This window comes from Ochotona curzoniae, unplaced genomic scaffold (assembly GCF_017591425.1).
Source record: "Ochotona curzoniae isolate NIBS_2020 unplaced genomic scaffold, NIBS_Ocur_1.0 contig_430, whole genome shotgun sequence".
NCBI classification, from domain to species: domain Eukaryota; kingdom Metazoa; phylum Chordata; class Mammalia; order Lagomorpha; family Ochotonidae; genus Ochotona; species Ochotona curzoniae.
The window spans coordinates 16,083,011-16,100,954 of record NW_024466219.1 but is presented as its reverse complement, the minus strand read 5'-3'; the positions used below and the strand labels follow the sequence as shown (position 1 = coordinate 16,100,954).

Sequence of the window (17,944 nt, the reverse complement as noted above, 5' to 3'; positions counted from 1 at the left end):
ATGTGTGTTGGTGACACCTCCCCACTTCCAGCCCCGAGCCCTCCTACCAGTAATCTTCCAGGCTTCCTCCTCTGCTGTAGACAGGGCCCTCCAGCTCCCTGGGGTTTGGGAAAATGTTCTCATGCTGGATGATGATGGTTTTGATCAGCTCATTCACGTGGGCTTGGCAGGACACCTGGTCATGGCCCTCTGGCACTGACATCAGCGAGGGTCCGAAGCATATGGCGAGGTTGTAGGGGTCCATCATGTTCTCTTCACTGAACTGTGATAAACTGCAGGAGAAGGGAAAGGGGCAAGCTGGAAAGTTCTCGCATGAATGCCTTGAAAACACAATCACAGGAGGCACTGCCAAGGGCAAAGGCAGAAGGGCCACAAATTGCCACCTGCCTTTCTGGGCATCAGAGGCGCTGAGAAAATCAGCTGGGAAGGAGAAAACAACTACCGAGGCGGTCATTCAAGAGCCAAGTGAGATCAAGGTGGAGGGACCTGCCTGCAGCTCGGGCTCTAGTTCTCCGGCCAGCTTCTTGTTCAAGTCTTCCTTCCCACTCTATCCTCACCCCATCTGGACTCGATCCCCAGAGCCCCCTGCCTTGAGGACATGCCACTGTGCACAGCTGCTCTGACTCCCAACCCGCTGAGCTGACAAGAGCCCTCAGCTTGCCCTGGCATTGGTAGGGTCAGAACACAGACAGGTATTGTGTACTTTCTTGTTCAGCAAAATAATCAAATTATTAGGGTTATTCCACTCCATTTTCTAGATGTATTAAAAAAAAAAAAAGTCAACTGGTCAGCTTTGCATTCCATCCAGCCAGTGAATTTTTTTTTTTCTGGAACAGCTAATGCAATTGTTTTTTAATGTTCATAATCTCCTCCTCTATTACTACACTCAGGATTTACTCAGGAAAAGGTCAGCAAGCTGTTTGGCTTCGGCCTGGGCTTCCTCTGGATGTAGGCTGACTTCATTATTGGGTATTTATTTATTCTAGGAACTCCCCCTTCGCAGCCAGCAGCTGTTCCAGCCACACCTCCAACCTTGGCCAAGGACCCAAGGCCTTCAATGAGCCACTGTGCCCAAGAGGCCCCACCGGTTGCCTGTTCAGGCACTGAGGGTTGGGCCGGCTTTGTATAAATCTCCCAAGGTCTGCAGAGCTGCAAGCTCTGCTGAGGAGTCTGGCCTCCCTTATGGGCATCAGCAGCAGTCTTTCTGACAGATCCCGTGAGGACACCAAAGCTGTCTGATGTTGGACTTGAGGCCTGGGACTCAGCTGTCTCTCACACGGTGGCTGTCCTTGAGAACCGGGCAGAGCTTAGTTCTAGTGCACCTCACATCCAGACTGATGATACAAAGCTGGTTTCTCTCTTGCCTTCTCCCCTAGAGACTCAAGTACACACCCGGTTTCCCTCCAACAATCACTGCAGGACAAGGGACATGGTACAACTATTACACGAAAGATTGTGGAATCACTACTCTCCAGGACTTAAGAATTAAACGCAGGGGGCCCCGGCGCAGTGGGCAAGTGATTAAGGTCCTTGCCTTGCACGCCCGGGATACCATATGGGCACCGGTTCTAATCCCGGCAGCCCCGCTTCCCTTCCAGCTCCCTGCCTGTGGCCTGGGAAAGCAGTCGAGGACGGCCCAAAGCTTTGGGACCCTGCACCCACGTGGGAGACCCGGAAGAGGCTCCTGGCTTCGGATCGGCATAGCATCGGCCGTTGCGCTCACTTGGGGAGTGAATCATCGGACGGAAAATCTTCCTCTCTGTCTCTCCTCTCTGTATATCTGCTTTTCTAATAAAAAAATAATAAAAATAAATCTTTAAAAAAAAAAAAGAATTAAATGCAGGACAGGCCAGTGATGGCACACATTGTAAATCTCAGTGGCTAAACTGCGTAACAAGCATTTAGATCTGGAGTTAAAAGTCAAAAACATTTTTAAAAAGATTGAGGAAGGCTTCAAAGTCTACCTAAAAAGTTATTTTCCCTGGTAACTTCTACAGGGACAGTGGAGGTGTGAGATGCCACAAAGCTAAAGCAGAAGCTAGTTCCAGGCTGGCCACTTTGCAACATCATAGAGGAGGAAGGCCCTGTTTCTTTAGTGTGACTGACAATGTTTTGGTAACATGAAAGGAAACTAGAAGTTTCTGGTAAGCCTCGCGGTCACTTTAGCCATGACTGTCCCACATCAAGCCCGGGCATAAGATCAGTTATGCAGTGGTTCCTATTAAGGCTAACGCTGCTTGAGTCACTGGCGACCATAATGAGCAGAAGCTTGAGGAGGCCACATCTACACAGATGGTGGTCTCATGAAGTGAGGTCCATTTCCTTATTCCTAATCAAAACACTAAAACCCGACTTTCTCTTCCAATTGACAAGGGAACATCTAAGTTTTGGGGTGGAGTCAGTGGTGCTTGACTATTTGGGGGACACAGATACACTCAAAATTTGGAAAATTCTAAGAATTCTCTCTCCAGAAAAATTCATATATGTGTACATAATAAATTCACACAATTTTATGAAAAGTGTTCTGGGGTTAATAATCTTTGAAGCCTCTGGAGGCTGTACCCAGTATAAGATCTTAGTGACTATATTCTTATTTTTAAAGCAATATCTAAAATAGAGAGCACTGACCATATGGCTTCCTCCTTTAAAATTTTTTCATTAATTTTTTTGGGGGGTGGTGTTGACTTATATCTCTGTCATCCCCACTTAGAATTCTGCTACATTTCTGTGGCTCCAGTTTGTAATGTGATAGAACTTCCTGAACTCGCCTCCATTCTGCATCTGGAAAGGACTTGGCATTGTGGTTAGGAACACAGCAAGGTCACCATCCAGACTGGTGTGGAAATTTTTTTTTCTTATATATTAAAAAAAAAAAAACTATTACTTAACTTTTTGGTAATACATGTTTGTTCCATTTATTAAATTAAAGGAGAAAACAAGAGATTCTTAAACTAGAGTTGGTTCTGAGTCCTGGCTTCGCTGCTTACTAGCCCCTTAGCTTAGTCCCAGCTCCTGGTTTCTTCATTTTAAGATCGGGGAGGGGAAAGGTTTGCAGCTCTTTCATGCAGCTGCCAGAAGACTAAATGAGATGATGTATTCATAGCATTTAGTGCTGTGCCTGGCACATAATGGCATTAAATTAATATTTCCTGGAGGGATAATATCCTGACTGCTCCTTGATCTAGAAGCTTGTTCTGTCAGCGAGTGTGAGGCAGGGCTGCTGACTTCTGGCAGTCACCAATGTATGAGAATCAACTTGCTCCTTCCTCCTCAAGCTTTATCTAATGAGCTGAGGGCTCTAGATCCCAAAACTTAAACCTGAACTCCTCAGAGACAGCACTAAGCTTTGGGTCAACTGACACACATGACACTTCTCTTAAAAGCCTTAAACTTCCTAGGGCTCAAGGGATTTGACCTGGCAACAATAAATAGACTTTGTGTAAGATATTACATGTTAGGTGTTTTATTTTTTAAATTATTTGCTCATTTTAATCTACTTGAGAGGCAGTGTGAGAGAAATTTTTCATCTATTGTTTCACTCTCCAGATGCCTACAACAGCCAATCCAAAGCCAGGAGCTGCGAACTCCATCCCATTTCCGTGTGAAGAGCAGGAACCCAAATATTCAAGACATTATCTGCTGCTCCCAGGGTGCACATGAGCAAGAATGCTGGATTGGGAGCACAGACAGAACTTGAAACCATAAACTCAAACATGGCATGTGGATGTTCAAAACAGTGTTTTAACCTGTTATGCTACCATGTCCATTCTACTCCAGAACATTTTGTCACCCTCTAAAGAAGTTTTATATTCCTCTTGTCAACCTCTGGCTACCATGAATTTACTTTCTCTCTATGGATTTGCCTATTCTGGGCATTTCATTAATGTGCAGCCTTTTATGTTTGGGCTCTACCACTCAGCATAATGATTTCAAGGTTCATCCCTGTGGAGTGTCAGTTCATACTCCACCGTAATGAAGCAGGCATTTGGCACCGTGGTTAAGATGTTGCTTGAGATGCTCAAATCCTGTTTGGATTTGAGTCCCAGGTCTGCTTCCAACTCCAACTTCCTGCTAATGTGCATCTCGGGAGGCAGTAGTGATGGTTCAAGTAGTTGGGTCTCCGCTACCTGCATATGAGATGTGGATTGAGTTCTGGGTTCCCAGTTGGTCTGGTCCAGCCCCAGCTGGAGAGTGTCTGATAAGTGAACTAGCAGGTAAAAGATTTATTTTTGTCTGTACCTTTCAAACACTTATACAATCAAATACATATCCCACCATATGGAGTGACTGCATTGTGTGGGCTTGGATGTTTCTCAAGTTGAGTCTTCAGATGACCACAACCTGGGCTTTAGCACTTACACTGCAACTGCATGACCCTGGGCCACAGGCCTCCTGCTCAGTACTCCTGGATTCCCAACCCACTGAAAGAATGAGATTCCAGGTTTTCTTTTTTGCAGTTCCTTCAACTTTGAGGCTATGTGTGACTCAAGAAAAAGCCACAGTCAGGAATAAAATACACACACATTACAGAGAAAGTTTCAAATGGAATCTCTCTCAGGTGTGATGGTCCAACCACTGCTACACCTGCCATTATCCCATAGAGATGGGTTTTACCACCTGTGTCTTTTGTTCTATTAATTATTTTAGGAAACTGATTTTTTGATGCTATACATTTTCAATGTAACACTTTCTGATGAACAAATCCATTTTTTTTTCAATTGGGGAAAACCCCAGTTAAAACCTCATTCCCATTTTCCTTAACAGTGGCCATGAGCACTAGCTCTGCGTGATACTTGCCCCTTGCTACAAGACCCCTCTCTTTTTAGTAGTCACCCCACACAGTCACTTGGGCTCTCCTTGGCCTCACCCATAACTTTCATCCTCCTTGCTTTGGAAAGGCAGACTAGGTTAAACTTAAAGGCAGGTGTTGGTCAACGAGGGGAGACAATGACTGACTTGACAGTCCTTAGCAATTTCCAGACTGAGTGTGTGAATGCCCTGTTGTGACTCATTAGGGGTTTGTAACCCAAAGGCAGTTGTGGTGCTGAGTCAGGGCCTAGCCAAGCAGTGGAACAGACACAGTGGAACCAGGACCCTGACAGCTCTGCAGGATGAGCAACAGTGGTTGCCTGAGCAAGCTCTAGGATAAGGCCACTAGCACACATGCTGATAGGGTCAGGCTGACCATGAATTTGCAAGCAAGCTGGGGCTTGTGAATTGGCCTCTAAAGCTGTATTCATTTTAAGCAGAGACCACCCATATAGGAAAATTCCTCCTTCCCTTAATTTATTTGAAAGTCACAGCTACAGAAAGGGAGAGACACATATCTTCTATTTGCTGGTTCACTTTCCAAAAGGCAACAACGACTAGGGCTGGGTCAGATGTAAGCCAGGAGCCAGGAGCTTCCTCCTCCAGGTCTCTCACAAGGGTACACAGGCCCGAGCACTTGAGCCATTTTCCATGGCCTTTTCAGGTACATTAGCAAGAAGCTGGATCAGAATTGGTGCCTATATGGGATGCCAATATTGCAGGTGGCTGCCTCACTTGCTACACCACAATTTTGGCCCCTCTTCTTTTTCATAAAGAAACATGAATATGCTAAAATATAAAGAAACTAGAATACGCTGGTTCCCTGGCATATCTTTTGCTTTCACCTTTTGATAGATTCATAGATCCAGAGAAACATTTTCCCACTTTACGAAAGCCATGAAGCAAGGCGAATTTGGACTTAGGGGTGGGGAGTCATGGGGAGGGTCAGGGAAATGGAAAGTAGCTACTTCATTTTGACAGCAGCCCTTTCTCCACAGGGAATTGCTTTCACCTAAGAATGGCTATCGAGAGGTAGGACAGCAGGTAAAGTTGCCACTTGTAACAATGACATCCCATAAAGGCACCAGTTTGTGTCCTGGCTGTTTCATTTCTGATCTGGTTCCCTGCTAATGGCCTGGAAAAAGCAGCAGAAGACAGCCTAAGTGTTTGGGTCCCTGTATCCATGCGAGATATCTGGAAAAAGCTCCTAGTTCCTGGCTTTGGCCTAGCCCAGTGCTAACGTTTAGGCTGCTGTGGAGTGAACCAGTAGATGGAAGATTTCTGTCTGCCTCTCCATTTCTGCCTGCAACTCTACTTTCAAAAAAACAATGGCAGACTAGTAGTTGTCAGATTTAATAATCTTTCAAACAAAGGAAAAAAAGCTAGAATTCTAGATCCGTAAAAATATTTCAGTATTGTTTCAATGTTTTAAAGACACAGTGGACCGGAAGGAAACACACCTGTGGTCATGTCTGGCTCTTGGCTGACCACTTATTATTATCACTTTCGGTCTAGAGTGTTGAGGGAGAAGCTGAGTGACAGCAAAGTGAAAACAAAGGTGACTAAGCAGGAAGTGGCACAGGGCCCTGCTTGTTGCCTTTACTGTCTGTGGGAACACCAGTGTTTATCCTGGACAAGGACACACTGCTTGGATAAGAAGTGTCCCACCAAAGGCTGGGCCCCTGTGGTCCTAAGGCTTTTCTTGCTGGTCACATTCATTCCCTAGGTCATCTGTTAAATGCCAATACGTGTGTGGCTTCAGCTCTAGTAGCTCCACTCCAGGTGCTTCAGATAACTATCCATTTAGACACCTTGTCCTCTGTAATGCATAAATGGCATCAAACTTTACTGTTGCTCATGTCCAAAAGTTAGCATTTCTCTTTTTGTCCCACACTCTACACCCAATCTATCAACATTCCATCAATATTTTGCTCAAAATATAGCCCAGCCTCAGCCATCCTCCCCACCCTCAGAACACCAACACCTCTCATTAGACCATGGGTGCTTCTCTTCACCACTCACCAAGGTCCACAAATTAGTTGGTAGGTTTTAAAAAATACACATTGTTCAGATCATAGCCATTTTCTCCTTAAAAATCTTCCCATCATTTTTCAAATACAAACCCATTCTTACTGTGACTCTTGGGTTCTGAGAGTCCCCGTGGCTCTTTTTTTCATTCCCTTAGGCTGTTGCTTCTCAGAGAGGCCTCAGATGACTACGCCTTGCAAAGTGCTCCCCCTCCCTTCATCTTCGGATCTTTCCATCTGTCCCCCTGTTTACTCAATCTACCAATACATCTATTGTTATTTGTCTCTAGGAACATGAGCTAAATGGTATAAAAAATTTTGTCCCCTTTGAAACAATATCCTCTTCCAGCTCAGCCCCATGGCCAGCACATAATGGGTCTCAGTAAGTATGTGTGAGGCCAGAAGAACAGGCATAGACCTGTGTGGAAACGCCCAGTCAGCAGCCCAAGCCCTGGCCTGAGGCTGTTGTCTGCTGGGAAGGTTACTCACTGATTGAGGAAGGCAAAGAGGTATCTCATGATGATCAGAGTGGTTTTGGGTAAGACCAGGAGGACTTTGCGGATGTGCAGTGCTCTCTCCTGCAGGTTTTCCATAGCTGAAAGAAGACGATCAGGTGTTAGTATCCGCAGTGACTGAGAATTCAGGGAGCCATGGTCAGCAAACATGACATGGAATGTGCCAGGTGGAGACAACACACAGTACCGCTATGCAGGGATACAAATTTGAACCCTGTTGCTCCTTTGAGTGGGCTGCTGGAAGAAGCACCTGCTGGGCTCCAGATACTGACTGATCTAGACTCCCTAGGCACAGATAAAATTGGCTACATTCCCCATAGCATCTACCACTTCAAACAATAACAGAGAAGGTGCTGGCCACAAATCTGTTCAGACTGCTCAGCATCCAGCCTTGGAGGCCCAGGACCCGAAGACAGAGAGATCATGCAGTTCCTATCCTCCCCACTCCATGCAGTTGTCACCTCATTCATTCTCTGGGCAAGTCTGCTTTAGCTTATCCCTCCCTTATCTGCAACAAGGATGAGTAGAACACAACCAGTTGGCAGGATGAGGTACACCCTGGGATTGTAGGGATATCCAGGAAAACCAAGAGACTTCCTGAGTCCTGTGCTGTGTGGAAAGGTTTGTTACAAGTGAGGCCCTAAGCCTTTGGCCTCTCTCATGGGCAGCCTCCCACTTCCACAGTGTGTGATATCAATATTGTAATTTTCTATGGACGTTCATACATGAAAACGAAATGGAAAGCACCAGATTAGCAGTATCTCTCTCACTGGGCAGTCAAGGGATTTGAACTGTCTTTGAGCTGCATATACGAGGGGCTTCCAAAAAGTTTATGGACATGTGTACTATGAAAAAAACTATGTGTGGATTTCAATTTTTTTTGTATCAAAATAAATGTCTTCTCATTTAATTTTCCATGAACTTTCTGAAGTCCTTTCATACTTAATCACTCAAATAACTCATTTCTACTAGATTCCTACAACGAGAAGAGCACAAACCCGAGAGCAAGCTTCCTGAATGCTCTGGGTGTTTCTCAGAATAACTGAGAAAGTATCAGGTGCTCAGGGACATGATGGCTCCGGGTGACCAGGGGAAAGCACCTTTTCTCCATGTCGAAGGCATGGCTCCCCTCCAACCTCCGGGGCCATCGTTCAGATGGGGTATGCTTCCAGGATGACTTGCTATCAGTCCAACCATATAGATTGGTTTCCAGGGAAAACTAATAAGAGGATGTTCCAGTTTTACAAGCTAAATTAAATGTCTAGGAACTGTACTTCAAGCTTGAAATTTTAGGGAAAGAGGCAGAGAACCCCTAAAATGGATACAATAGAGAGCATCTTTCTCTTTCTGGGAAAATAGTGTAAGGATTTTATTCCTACAAGAACACATACTATTACATCTGCATCTATCCTGTAAACCGTGTCATGCTCTTTTGATTAAAAAAATATTTATTTGAGAGGCATTGGGACAGAGAAAGAAGCAAAGACAGAGTGATACAGAGAAAAACTAAGAGAGACACACGCACACAGAGAGCCTATCTGTTCGTTCATTTCCCAAATGTCTGTGATAGCTGGTGCTAGGCAGAGGCTAAAGTCAGGGGCCCAGACCTTAATCCAGGTTTCCCATACCTGTGGCAGGAACCCAATTTCTTGAGCCATCACAGCTGCCTCAGAGTTCAAATTAGCAGCAAGCTAGAGTCAGGAGCCAGAGGCGAGTACCAACTCCAGGCATTCCAATATGAGATGTGGGAGGTTTCACTTTAGGCCCAACACATGTCTCAATGTCATGTTTAAAGCAAAAGCAAGAAATATTTGCAATACTTATTCCTTTTTCCTCGTATCAAGAAAGCACAAACACTAACATATACACTTCAAGTAACTCAACGAGATTGGGTTTTATAGGCAAATGTAAATCAGAAAGAAAATGTCCAGATGGACATTTGGAGTGCCTGTTTTAAGTCCAGGTTCTTCCACTTCTGATTCTGGCTGTGTGTGAATGCACTGGGAGGCAGGCCATGATGGTTCAAGTAGTTGGGTCTCTGCCAACCATGTGGGGAAACCTGAACTGAGTTCTGGGCTCCTAGTTTTGGCCTGGCACAACCTTGGATAATTGCGGGCATTGGGGAGTGAATCAGCAGATGGGAAATCCCTCTGTGTCTGTTTGTCTATCTGTCTGTATCCTCCGTCTCCCTGCTTTTTAAATAAATTAATAATTAACTATTGAGAGAGAGAAAGAAATAGAGAAAGGAATAGAGAAAGAAAGGAAAGACCCAAGGGTCACTAGGTCACTACTTAGGGACCCACAAAAAAGTCATTCTTCCTTCTTTCCTTGCAGAGGACAAAGGAGTTGAGGATGGAGGGGAGAAGTATCAGTGGGGAATCAGAGCTTGTAAGAAAACATAGAGCCCTGGAAGCTGGTCATCCCTTGCTGCCCAGGGTACTGTGGGCAAGGGTGGAACTCACTGACGCAGGCTGTCAGGTCATGGAAGATGTCCTTAGGGAAGAGAGGGTGTTCCAGCCCCCGGAAGTAAAGCTTCAGGACACCTGCGATGGAGTCCATGTCATGGTCATTCTGGTCACCAGCCAGGGGGTCTTCTCCTGGGAATAAGCAATACCCCGCAAAGGGGAAGAGAGTGAGAGGCAAAACATGCGCACAGAGGTGGCCTGGACTTATTTATGACCTCATGCCAGCTCATCAGCCTTCTGCCCAGCATCATGGCCATGAATTAGCTACACCAGGGAATGCATAAATCAAACTGCTCAGGCCACCATTCCCATGGGTTGGAGTTGGGACATAGCAACTGCCTCTCTCACAATACCATGAAACCAGGCTGGACTGAGCCTGTGGGGGGAGAAAAATGAGGCCAAGGAGGCCAGCTCTTCTGGTGGACTCTCCCTCCTCCTGGGCTGCAACAAAGGACACCTACTTACAGGAGAACAATCATGCCGGGTCTCCCCATGGAAAATTTCATATCAGATGTAATTAGATTTAATGATAGGCCCAACCTCAAATTGAAACTATATATATCCATTACAGTGACGGAAATTGCCAAAGCTTGCCCATTACTTTAATAGCCCACAAGATAATAAATGGGCTACAATGAACAGGCGCATTAGCTTTGATATTAACTGCCACCAAGAGTTCCGGATGAAGCTGTAAACCGCCCAGATATCATAGTTAACTTTTGGGTTTTGGCAGATCACACGAATGAGGGAAGCAGAAAGGATGGGGCTGAAAGGAAAGGAGGGAGCTGGAATGTGCCTGGCCATCCTTGTATATCCAAGGCGAGGATGAGGGTGGGGGGGGTGGGGCATGGGAGACCAGTTGCCCAGCTGCAGAGCAAGCCCAGCTTGTCTGTTAAGCTCTGAGGACCTCTCAAAGCAAAAGAGGTAGCGTAATACTCCAGGGGGCTGGTAAACATTTGGCCTCATCTTCAAGGCTGTTTCCTTACCTCTCTCAAAAGCATTTTTGATGTCATTCACTTCCACCTGGGATCCTGACACCCGGAAAATTCCTTCATGCTGTAATCCTAGACACACATGGGGAAAAGTGATCAACGAGAAGAAAAAGCCAATCCACAAGCCCACTGCCAAGTTTAGCTGAATGTTTATCTCCCCCAGCCGGTGTGCTCTTCAGGCTAAAGGAGAAAGACACGGACAAGTCACAGTAATGCTCATGGGGCATTAACCTGCACTGCGTCAGCATCTTACGGTGGGGAAGACTGTGGCAGTGTTTCACTTCTGACTCCAAAGGCTACGGAGGAGGCGAGCTCTTCCCCGCCTTTGCCTTCTCTGTCCCCTATTAACAAGTGGAGAAGTGGAGAAGCACCCATTGGTGTTTTCTCATTACCCACGATCAAGACAAGAAATGGGTGATGGCAGGCAAGACATTAGGTCCTAACTGGCATGTTTCTTGGCATCTGAGATTATAATTACTGGTTCAGCTGTTCTTGGGGTCAACACTTTGAAGAACTAAAAGGGAAGGACATGGAAATAGAAGTCATCACCTCACAGCACTGCTGGGCACTGTAAGCAGGCGCTGCTTCCTGACTGGCGCTTTACTCAAGACAAACGGGAATCTCACTGCAATGACACACAAAAATTTTGGTTTTGGATTTTGTCAGACTGGAAATAACCATGGAAAAATAATGCTTATAGAGTGGCGGCAGCTAACAAATGGTTTCATGTAAATAAATCACTTAGTTTTCACAAGAAGTGAGGACGCTGTGCTGAGCACAGGTTAGCAGCAATCCCAGTTCTGATGGGAGGGCTGAGAAGTGATGAGCAGCTGGAAGTTACACAGGTGATAGGAACCAGCACTGGGATTTAAACCTTCGTCTGTGGCTGTGGTTGTGTGCTTAGTTCTCATTGAGATGCAGTCTGAGTGCAGACATGGCTAAAAGCGCCACACATGTAGCTACAAAACTTTTGCAAGGGCCTGGCATGGTAGTTTAGCGGCTAGATTTCTCATCTTGCAAGCACCAGGATCCTATGAGGGTGCCGCTTCATATCCAGCAGCCCCACTTCCCGCTCAGTTCCCTGCCTGTGGTCTGGGAAAGCAGTCAAGAACGTCCCAGAGCTTTGGGACCCTGCACCCATGTGGGAGACCCAGCAGAAGCTCCTGGCTCCTGGCTTTGGATCAGCTCAGCTCTGCCCATTGTGGCCACTTGGGGAATGAATCATCGGATGAAAGATTTTCCTCTCTGTCTCTCTTTCTGTATATCTGACTTTCCAATAGAAAAAAAAAAATAAATCTTAAAAAAAAATCTGCAAAAAGTGATGCTCTCTGTTCCACTCAGAGTAACAAGCAACATTAAAATCCCACCTATACCAGTGTAGTAACATTGTATTAGCCACCAAGGGAATGCTGTTTAAACAGCAAGGATCCTGATGGAAACAGCCACGTACCCAGCCATTTGTGAAAAATGCATATAAGGAAGTGTCACCTTAGAGAACAGGCTCTTTGGAGGGTTCTAATTGGTGGTCACCTCACAGCATCCTGGGGGAGGAGCATCTCAGGACTTTTGGTAGGTTAGACCTTGATGGCAAAGCAGCCTTGGCCATGGACAAGAAGAGATTAGAGGCAAGTTTACAGGAAATTGGGCAGCAGGCCGGTGAGCTCTTCTGCCTGGTTTCTCTTTCCCCTCAGAACCGCGGCTTTCAACGAGCACTGTGTGTTTTGTTTAATAATCTTTAGAGCGTCTACTCTGATGATTCTGAGAGTGACAGCATTAATAACTGGTTCATTTCTAGAAAGTAAATGGGAAAACTAGCTGGCTTTCTATGATGATATAGATAAATCACCGTATAATCAAACTGAAAAATCTATACTTTTTTAAACTTTTTATTAGTACACATTAACATTAGAGTCTAAAGGCCACCAGACTTGGATAATATATTTGGAAATGGTAGAAAATTTTGTTTTGTACTGGATCCAGCTGTTGCTAAGAGCTCCTCTAGCTATTCCTACAACTACCCCATCACATCCACAATACTTTCTTGCCTTCCTTAAGAAAATGGTGTATGCTTTTCCCCCAGATCATGATTCATGACTCAGTTTCAGTATCCTCACATTCCTTCTCCTTCTGTAGTGGCATTATTTGGAACAGAAAAAATATTGGAAACAAACCAAATGCTGACTCAGTGTTTACAAAGGATCTTCCAGGGGTAGAGCGGAGGGGAGGGATATGAAGATAGTAAGGATGTGAAAATTCCCAGCATATGGTGGCCATTGACCCTTTTGAAACCAACCAAAATTATAAATCCTATCCCCATTAACTGTGTCCCCAAAGTTGTAACTTGCTTTTGTGGGATTTCATGACTCCTGGGCACCTCTATGTGGAAAAACAGTCTTCTGAGCAGTTATTATGTCCTAAAGTGTTTTTTTTTTTTTTTTAAACCAATACTGACACAGGTATCACTGATGCAGGATACAATGCCTGCATCTTACCTGGGAATATCAGGATTTGGTTCCAAGATCTAGTTCCCAATTCCAGCTTACTGCTAACAGACCCTGGGAGGCACTGAACTCAAGGAACTGGGTTCCTGCCACTTACAGGAGATCTGAATTGAGTTCCCAGCCCCCAGCCTGGGCCCTCAAGCTGCTGCAGGCATTCAGAGCCTGTATCACCAAACAAACAGAGGCTCCTTCTGTGTCTTTCCAAAATAAAATAATTTAAAAATTACTATGACATAATCTTTGCAGATTTTGTTTGTAATTCCTCATATCTTTAGATTTCCAATATTTACTTAAAATATTGTCCTCCCGAGGTTCTTAAGTTGGTTATTTTCTTTCTCATTTCCCTATAGCAGGGGTGAGGAATGCTGCCCAGTGGGCCATATAAGGCCTGTGAAATCCTCTGGTCTGGCTCTGTCAAAGTGGCCACAGGCAGAACTGGAAATTCAATAAATCTATAGCAGCATAATTTTTAAGTTGATCATTTCAAGTGCCTGCAAATGTTGTTATAAACATTCAAATGGCCCTGGCAGAGAAAAGCTTCCCTACTCCTGCCCTATTCTCCATTTATTCTTTTATATTGCAGTTGCGTTTATTTGTTACTTTTTAAAATTTCATTTGTGTTTAATCCACATCTTGACTTTATTTATCTGTTTATTAACTCTTCAGTTTGGGAAAATGCTGTTTTTGTCTCCTTCTCATCCTCTCCTGTACATAACTATTAGCTTCCTGAATCATTCTTCCTACATTCCTTTTAGAAGAAACAGGAGGTAATGTATATCCTTATATCCTCTTCTTTTGTAGCATATTACTTTTTTTTTTTAAAAAGATTCATTTATTTTTATTGGAAAGAAAGAATTACAGAGAGAAATAGAGACAGAAAGATCCTCCTCAAAGGGCTACGATAGCTAGAGATGAGTCAATCAGAAGTCAGGAGCCAGAAGTTTCTTTAAGTTCTCCCATGAGGGCGCGGGACCCCAAGGACTTGGGCCAATCTCTGTTGCTTTCCTAGGTCACAGGCAGGGACCTGAATGGGAAGCAGAGTAGCTAGAACTGGAACTGGTGCCCATATAGAATGTAGGCATGAGCAGGTGGAGGATTAGCCAGTTGAGCTATCATGCCAGTTCCTCACCCTAAAGATATGTTTAGAATTTTGCTTTTATCACTTAACAGTATATCCTGGAGAAACGTTTATTTTAGTCCATGGGAACGATCCTCATCCTTTTGTCACAGTGGCACAGTACTTCACTGAATGGAAGTATCACAGGTTTTTCAACCACTCTTGTATGGATGAGCATTTGGGTTGTTTCCAAACGTTTTTGGTTACAAAAAACGCCACACATACACACTCTCCAAAAACAAACAAACAAAACACAACACAACCTTGTGCATATGTTGGAGTTATACCTTTGTGGTAAATTCCTATAAAGATTGCCCGATTAGAAGATAAGATTGTTATCTAGATTTTGCTAGATACAGCTAAATTTTCTTTTAAAAGGATAGTACTTGTGCCAGTGCTGTGGCGTAGCATGTAAAGTTGCCACCTGCAGTGCTGGCATCCCACAGAGGCACCAGTTTGTGTCCTGGCTGCTCTACTTTTGATCCATTTTCCTGCTGAAAGTGTGGAAAAACCAGTAGAGCATGGCCCAATTGTGTGGTCCTCTACTACCCATGTAGGAGATCTGAAAGAAGCTCCAGGTTCTTGGCTTCAGTCTGGCCCAGCCTTGGCCATTGCAGCTATCTGGGGAGAAAACCAGTGGATGGAAGATCTTTCTGTGCCTCTTTCCTTCCGTTTGATACTCAAATAAGTAAATAAATTTTTTAAAAGGGTGATGTGGGTTTGCATTCTCCACAATATATATGCATGTTTGGTCCCAATGGCTTCATTGCAGCAATTTGCCACATTTCAGTCTCCTTGCAAACTGTGACCGCACAGAAGCAGAGACAGGAGCATCAAGCCCTAATAGCCAGAACGTATCTACTTCTCAGCTAATATCACATCTAACATCTTGGACTACGCAATTTTGCATCTTCCCATAACAGCAGCTTCCTGCTTCATCATAATATCAATACAGCAGCCCAGGAATTTTTTAAAGGGAAGCCTCCTTGTTCAAAACTCTGTAGTGGCATCCCATATCGCTCAGACTAAAATCCAAAACACCTACTTTAGCTGATGGGCCCCAAGAGTCTTGCTTCTGGCTTCATCTCCTGACTTAGGTCAAAGTAGCTCTCAAGATATTTCTCCATACATACCCATGTGGCTCATTCCCCCATGACAATGCTCTACTGTCACCTTATTAGGGGAGACCTCCCAGAGCACATCCAGAATGTTGTTCATTCTCCATGCCTTCACCTTGGCTCCCCTTTTCTTCGTAACACTCACCAATACCCAATATACTTGCATTTTATAGGAATTTGTCTATGTATTGACTGGCCAACTGGTCCTCTGTTTATCTGTCCTTTCGAGGAATGCAAAGTTAATGAAGGAAGGGACACCTTACTGACACATAATAAGCAATCAGTGTGTATTTGTTGAATGAATTGCAATGATGAACGAAGAGTTCAGACCTTTTTCCTTTTGTCACTTGGGCATAAATAATTCCTCCTCTGAACTCAGTTGGCTTGGCCATCAATCAATACCAACATGTGAAATGTATTATAGTGCTCTTCTGAATTACCACAGCTTATATCTTTGCATTTAACATACCACTTGCTTACTTGTTTTCTCTCAACTGCATCATAAAATCACTTACAGGCAGGGATAGTATTTCATTTCTGTTTTTGTTTTTCTACTTGGCAACACCTGGTGCCCAGCACTGATTAGGGGCTTGATAAATATTGTTGATTACTCAATAGTGAAGTACAATGTTTTTAACTTCAAAGTAATAGATAAGATTATAAAAAGTATAGCTGATTAGAATGGGATAAGTTGTAAACATGTTGAAATAATTACTGCTCTAAAAATGAACAAAGGAGAAGTTTCAGTTTATAGGGAGAATGGACAGTGAGAGCAGAGGGAGAAAATGGCTGACTTCGAATTCAGACAAGTGATCACATGTGTATCTCTTTAGCTCCAAGAAGGTCATTGTGTCTTCCTGTCCAGACTGAATAGCATCTAGAAGCAGTTTCTGATGCCCAGTTATTAGAAATCTTTGTGGCACTAGTTCAGGTAAATGTACTTTCTAGACACTCTGACATTTGGAAAATGAATTCTCTGGCAATGTTCTCCATCCCTAAGTTCTGGCCGAGCAGATCAGTAGCTGGTGAGGAATGCAGCTTTGTCCAAGCAGCAGAGAGCGTGATCTGACTTCGGTTGAGAAGGAGCCAGCACCTGCAGTCTCTCAGATGTTAGATACAACCAGAGTCCTGGGGACCTTGCATTTGGTGGAGGCCAAACCAGAAAACAGAACAAAAAGCACAACTGAGTGTTGCTAGGAATGAGCACAGCATTAGCAAAAAGGCTTTTTCCAAATCAGTCTGGTACAGAACGCCAATATGACAGAAAGTGGTCAGGCTGTGCCAAGGGAGATACCTTCTCATGCTAAGACCATGAGTAATGGTGAAAAACCCCACCACCACGTAATGCCAGCTGTACTCACTCACATCACAGCTGTAATTTAAAACCCATTCTCGGACTAGAAAAGGGTATGTGGTAAAGACTGAGGTATTCTGGGTCATAACACATGATGTCTTTCTCTAGGTGTGGCCATTCTGGCGTAGCAAACATGTGAACAAGTAAGACTGTATTCCTTTTCTGAGAATGTCAGGATGGGAAGTCAGTCTCTATTCTTATTCTATAAAGAATTCCTGGAAGTGCTTCCCAATCGTTGTACAAATATGGGTGAAGTGATAATCCTGCTTACCATGCCTGCTGATAAACCGGATACAGCTTTCTACTACCAGAGGAATTGCTTGGCCTGAGTCCTGAAATGCCAAAGAGAAACAACATTAGGATCTTCAGATAGCACTAGCTCAGGGTTAGAGAAAAAAATGGACAATCTGTGCAACGATCGGCGCAACAGCCTAGTGGCTAAATCCTTGCCTTGCATCCATTGGGATCCCTTATGGGTGCCACTTCATGTCCTGGCTGCTCTACTTCTCATCCAGCTCCCTGTTTGTGGCCTCCCTGTTTGAAAGCAATAGAGGATGGCCCAAGGCTTTGGGCCCCTGCACCCATGTGCAAGACCCGAAGGAAGCTCCTGGCTCCTGGATTTGAATCAGTTCAGCTTCAGCTGTCGAGGCCACTTAGGGGGTGAACCAGTTGATAGGAGATCTTTCTCTCTGTATCTCCTTCTCTCTGTACATGCCTTTCTAATAAAAAAAAATCTTTAAAAAACAACAAAAGAAATAAAAAACCTCGTAGGAACCACATTCATGGCTGGTTCACAAAGAACACCTGTACTATTCTATAAGCTCCAAGGCATAAAAACACAAGCACCTACTTGGAATTCCACAGAATGCATTGAATCCAGCATGTCCAAAATGCAGTGGATCATCTTTAATGGCAAACCAACTCTCTCACCGCCCCCAACCATCCAATTAATCAATACACCTGCCTTCTCAATAGCTCTCAAATCCCTCTGCTCCTAACACTGCCACCACCAACTGAGCTCAATTCATCAGTAACTCATTTTTCAT

The 17,944-nt window shown here is 44.4% G+C and overlaps 1 protein-coding gene across 5 annotated transcripts in view; it reads right to left on the bottom strand.

Annotated features, from left to right (window-relative positions):
* The window catches only part of SRGAP2 (SLIT-ROBO Rho GTPase activating protein 2), a 243,698-nt gene that overhangs the window by 16,483 nt on the left and 209,271 nt on the right, over positions 1-17,944 (bottom strand). For all 5 annotated transcript variants that reach the window (XM_040985549.1, XM_040985551.1, XM_040985547.1 and 2 more), the window contains exons 14-18: positions 17,170-17,230; positions 10,803-10,880; positions 9,814-9,948; positions 7,326-7,431; positions 48-272 (exon numbers count right to left, since the gene is read on the bottom strand). In XM_040985549.1, the coding sequence (XP_040841483.1) occupies positions 48-272; positions 7,326-7,431; positions 9,814-9,948; positions 10,803-10,880; positions 17,170-17,230 (605 nt within the window). The remainder of the gene's footprint in view (positions 1-47; positions 273-7,325; positions 7,432-9,813; positions 9,949-10,802; positions 10,881-17,169; positions 17,231-17,944) is intronic.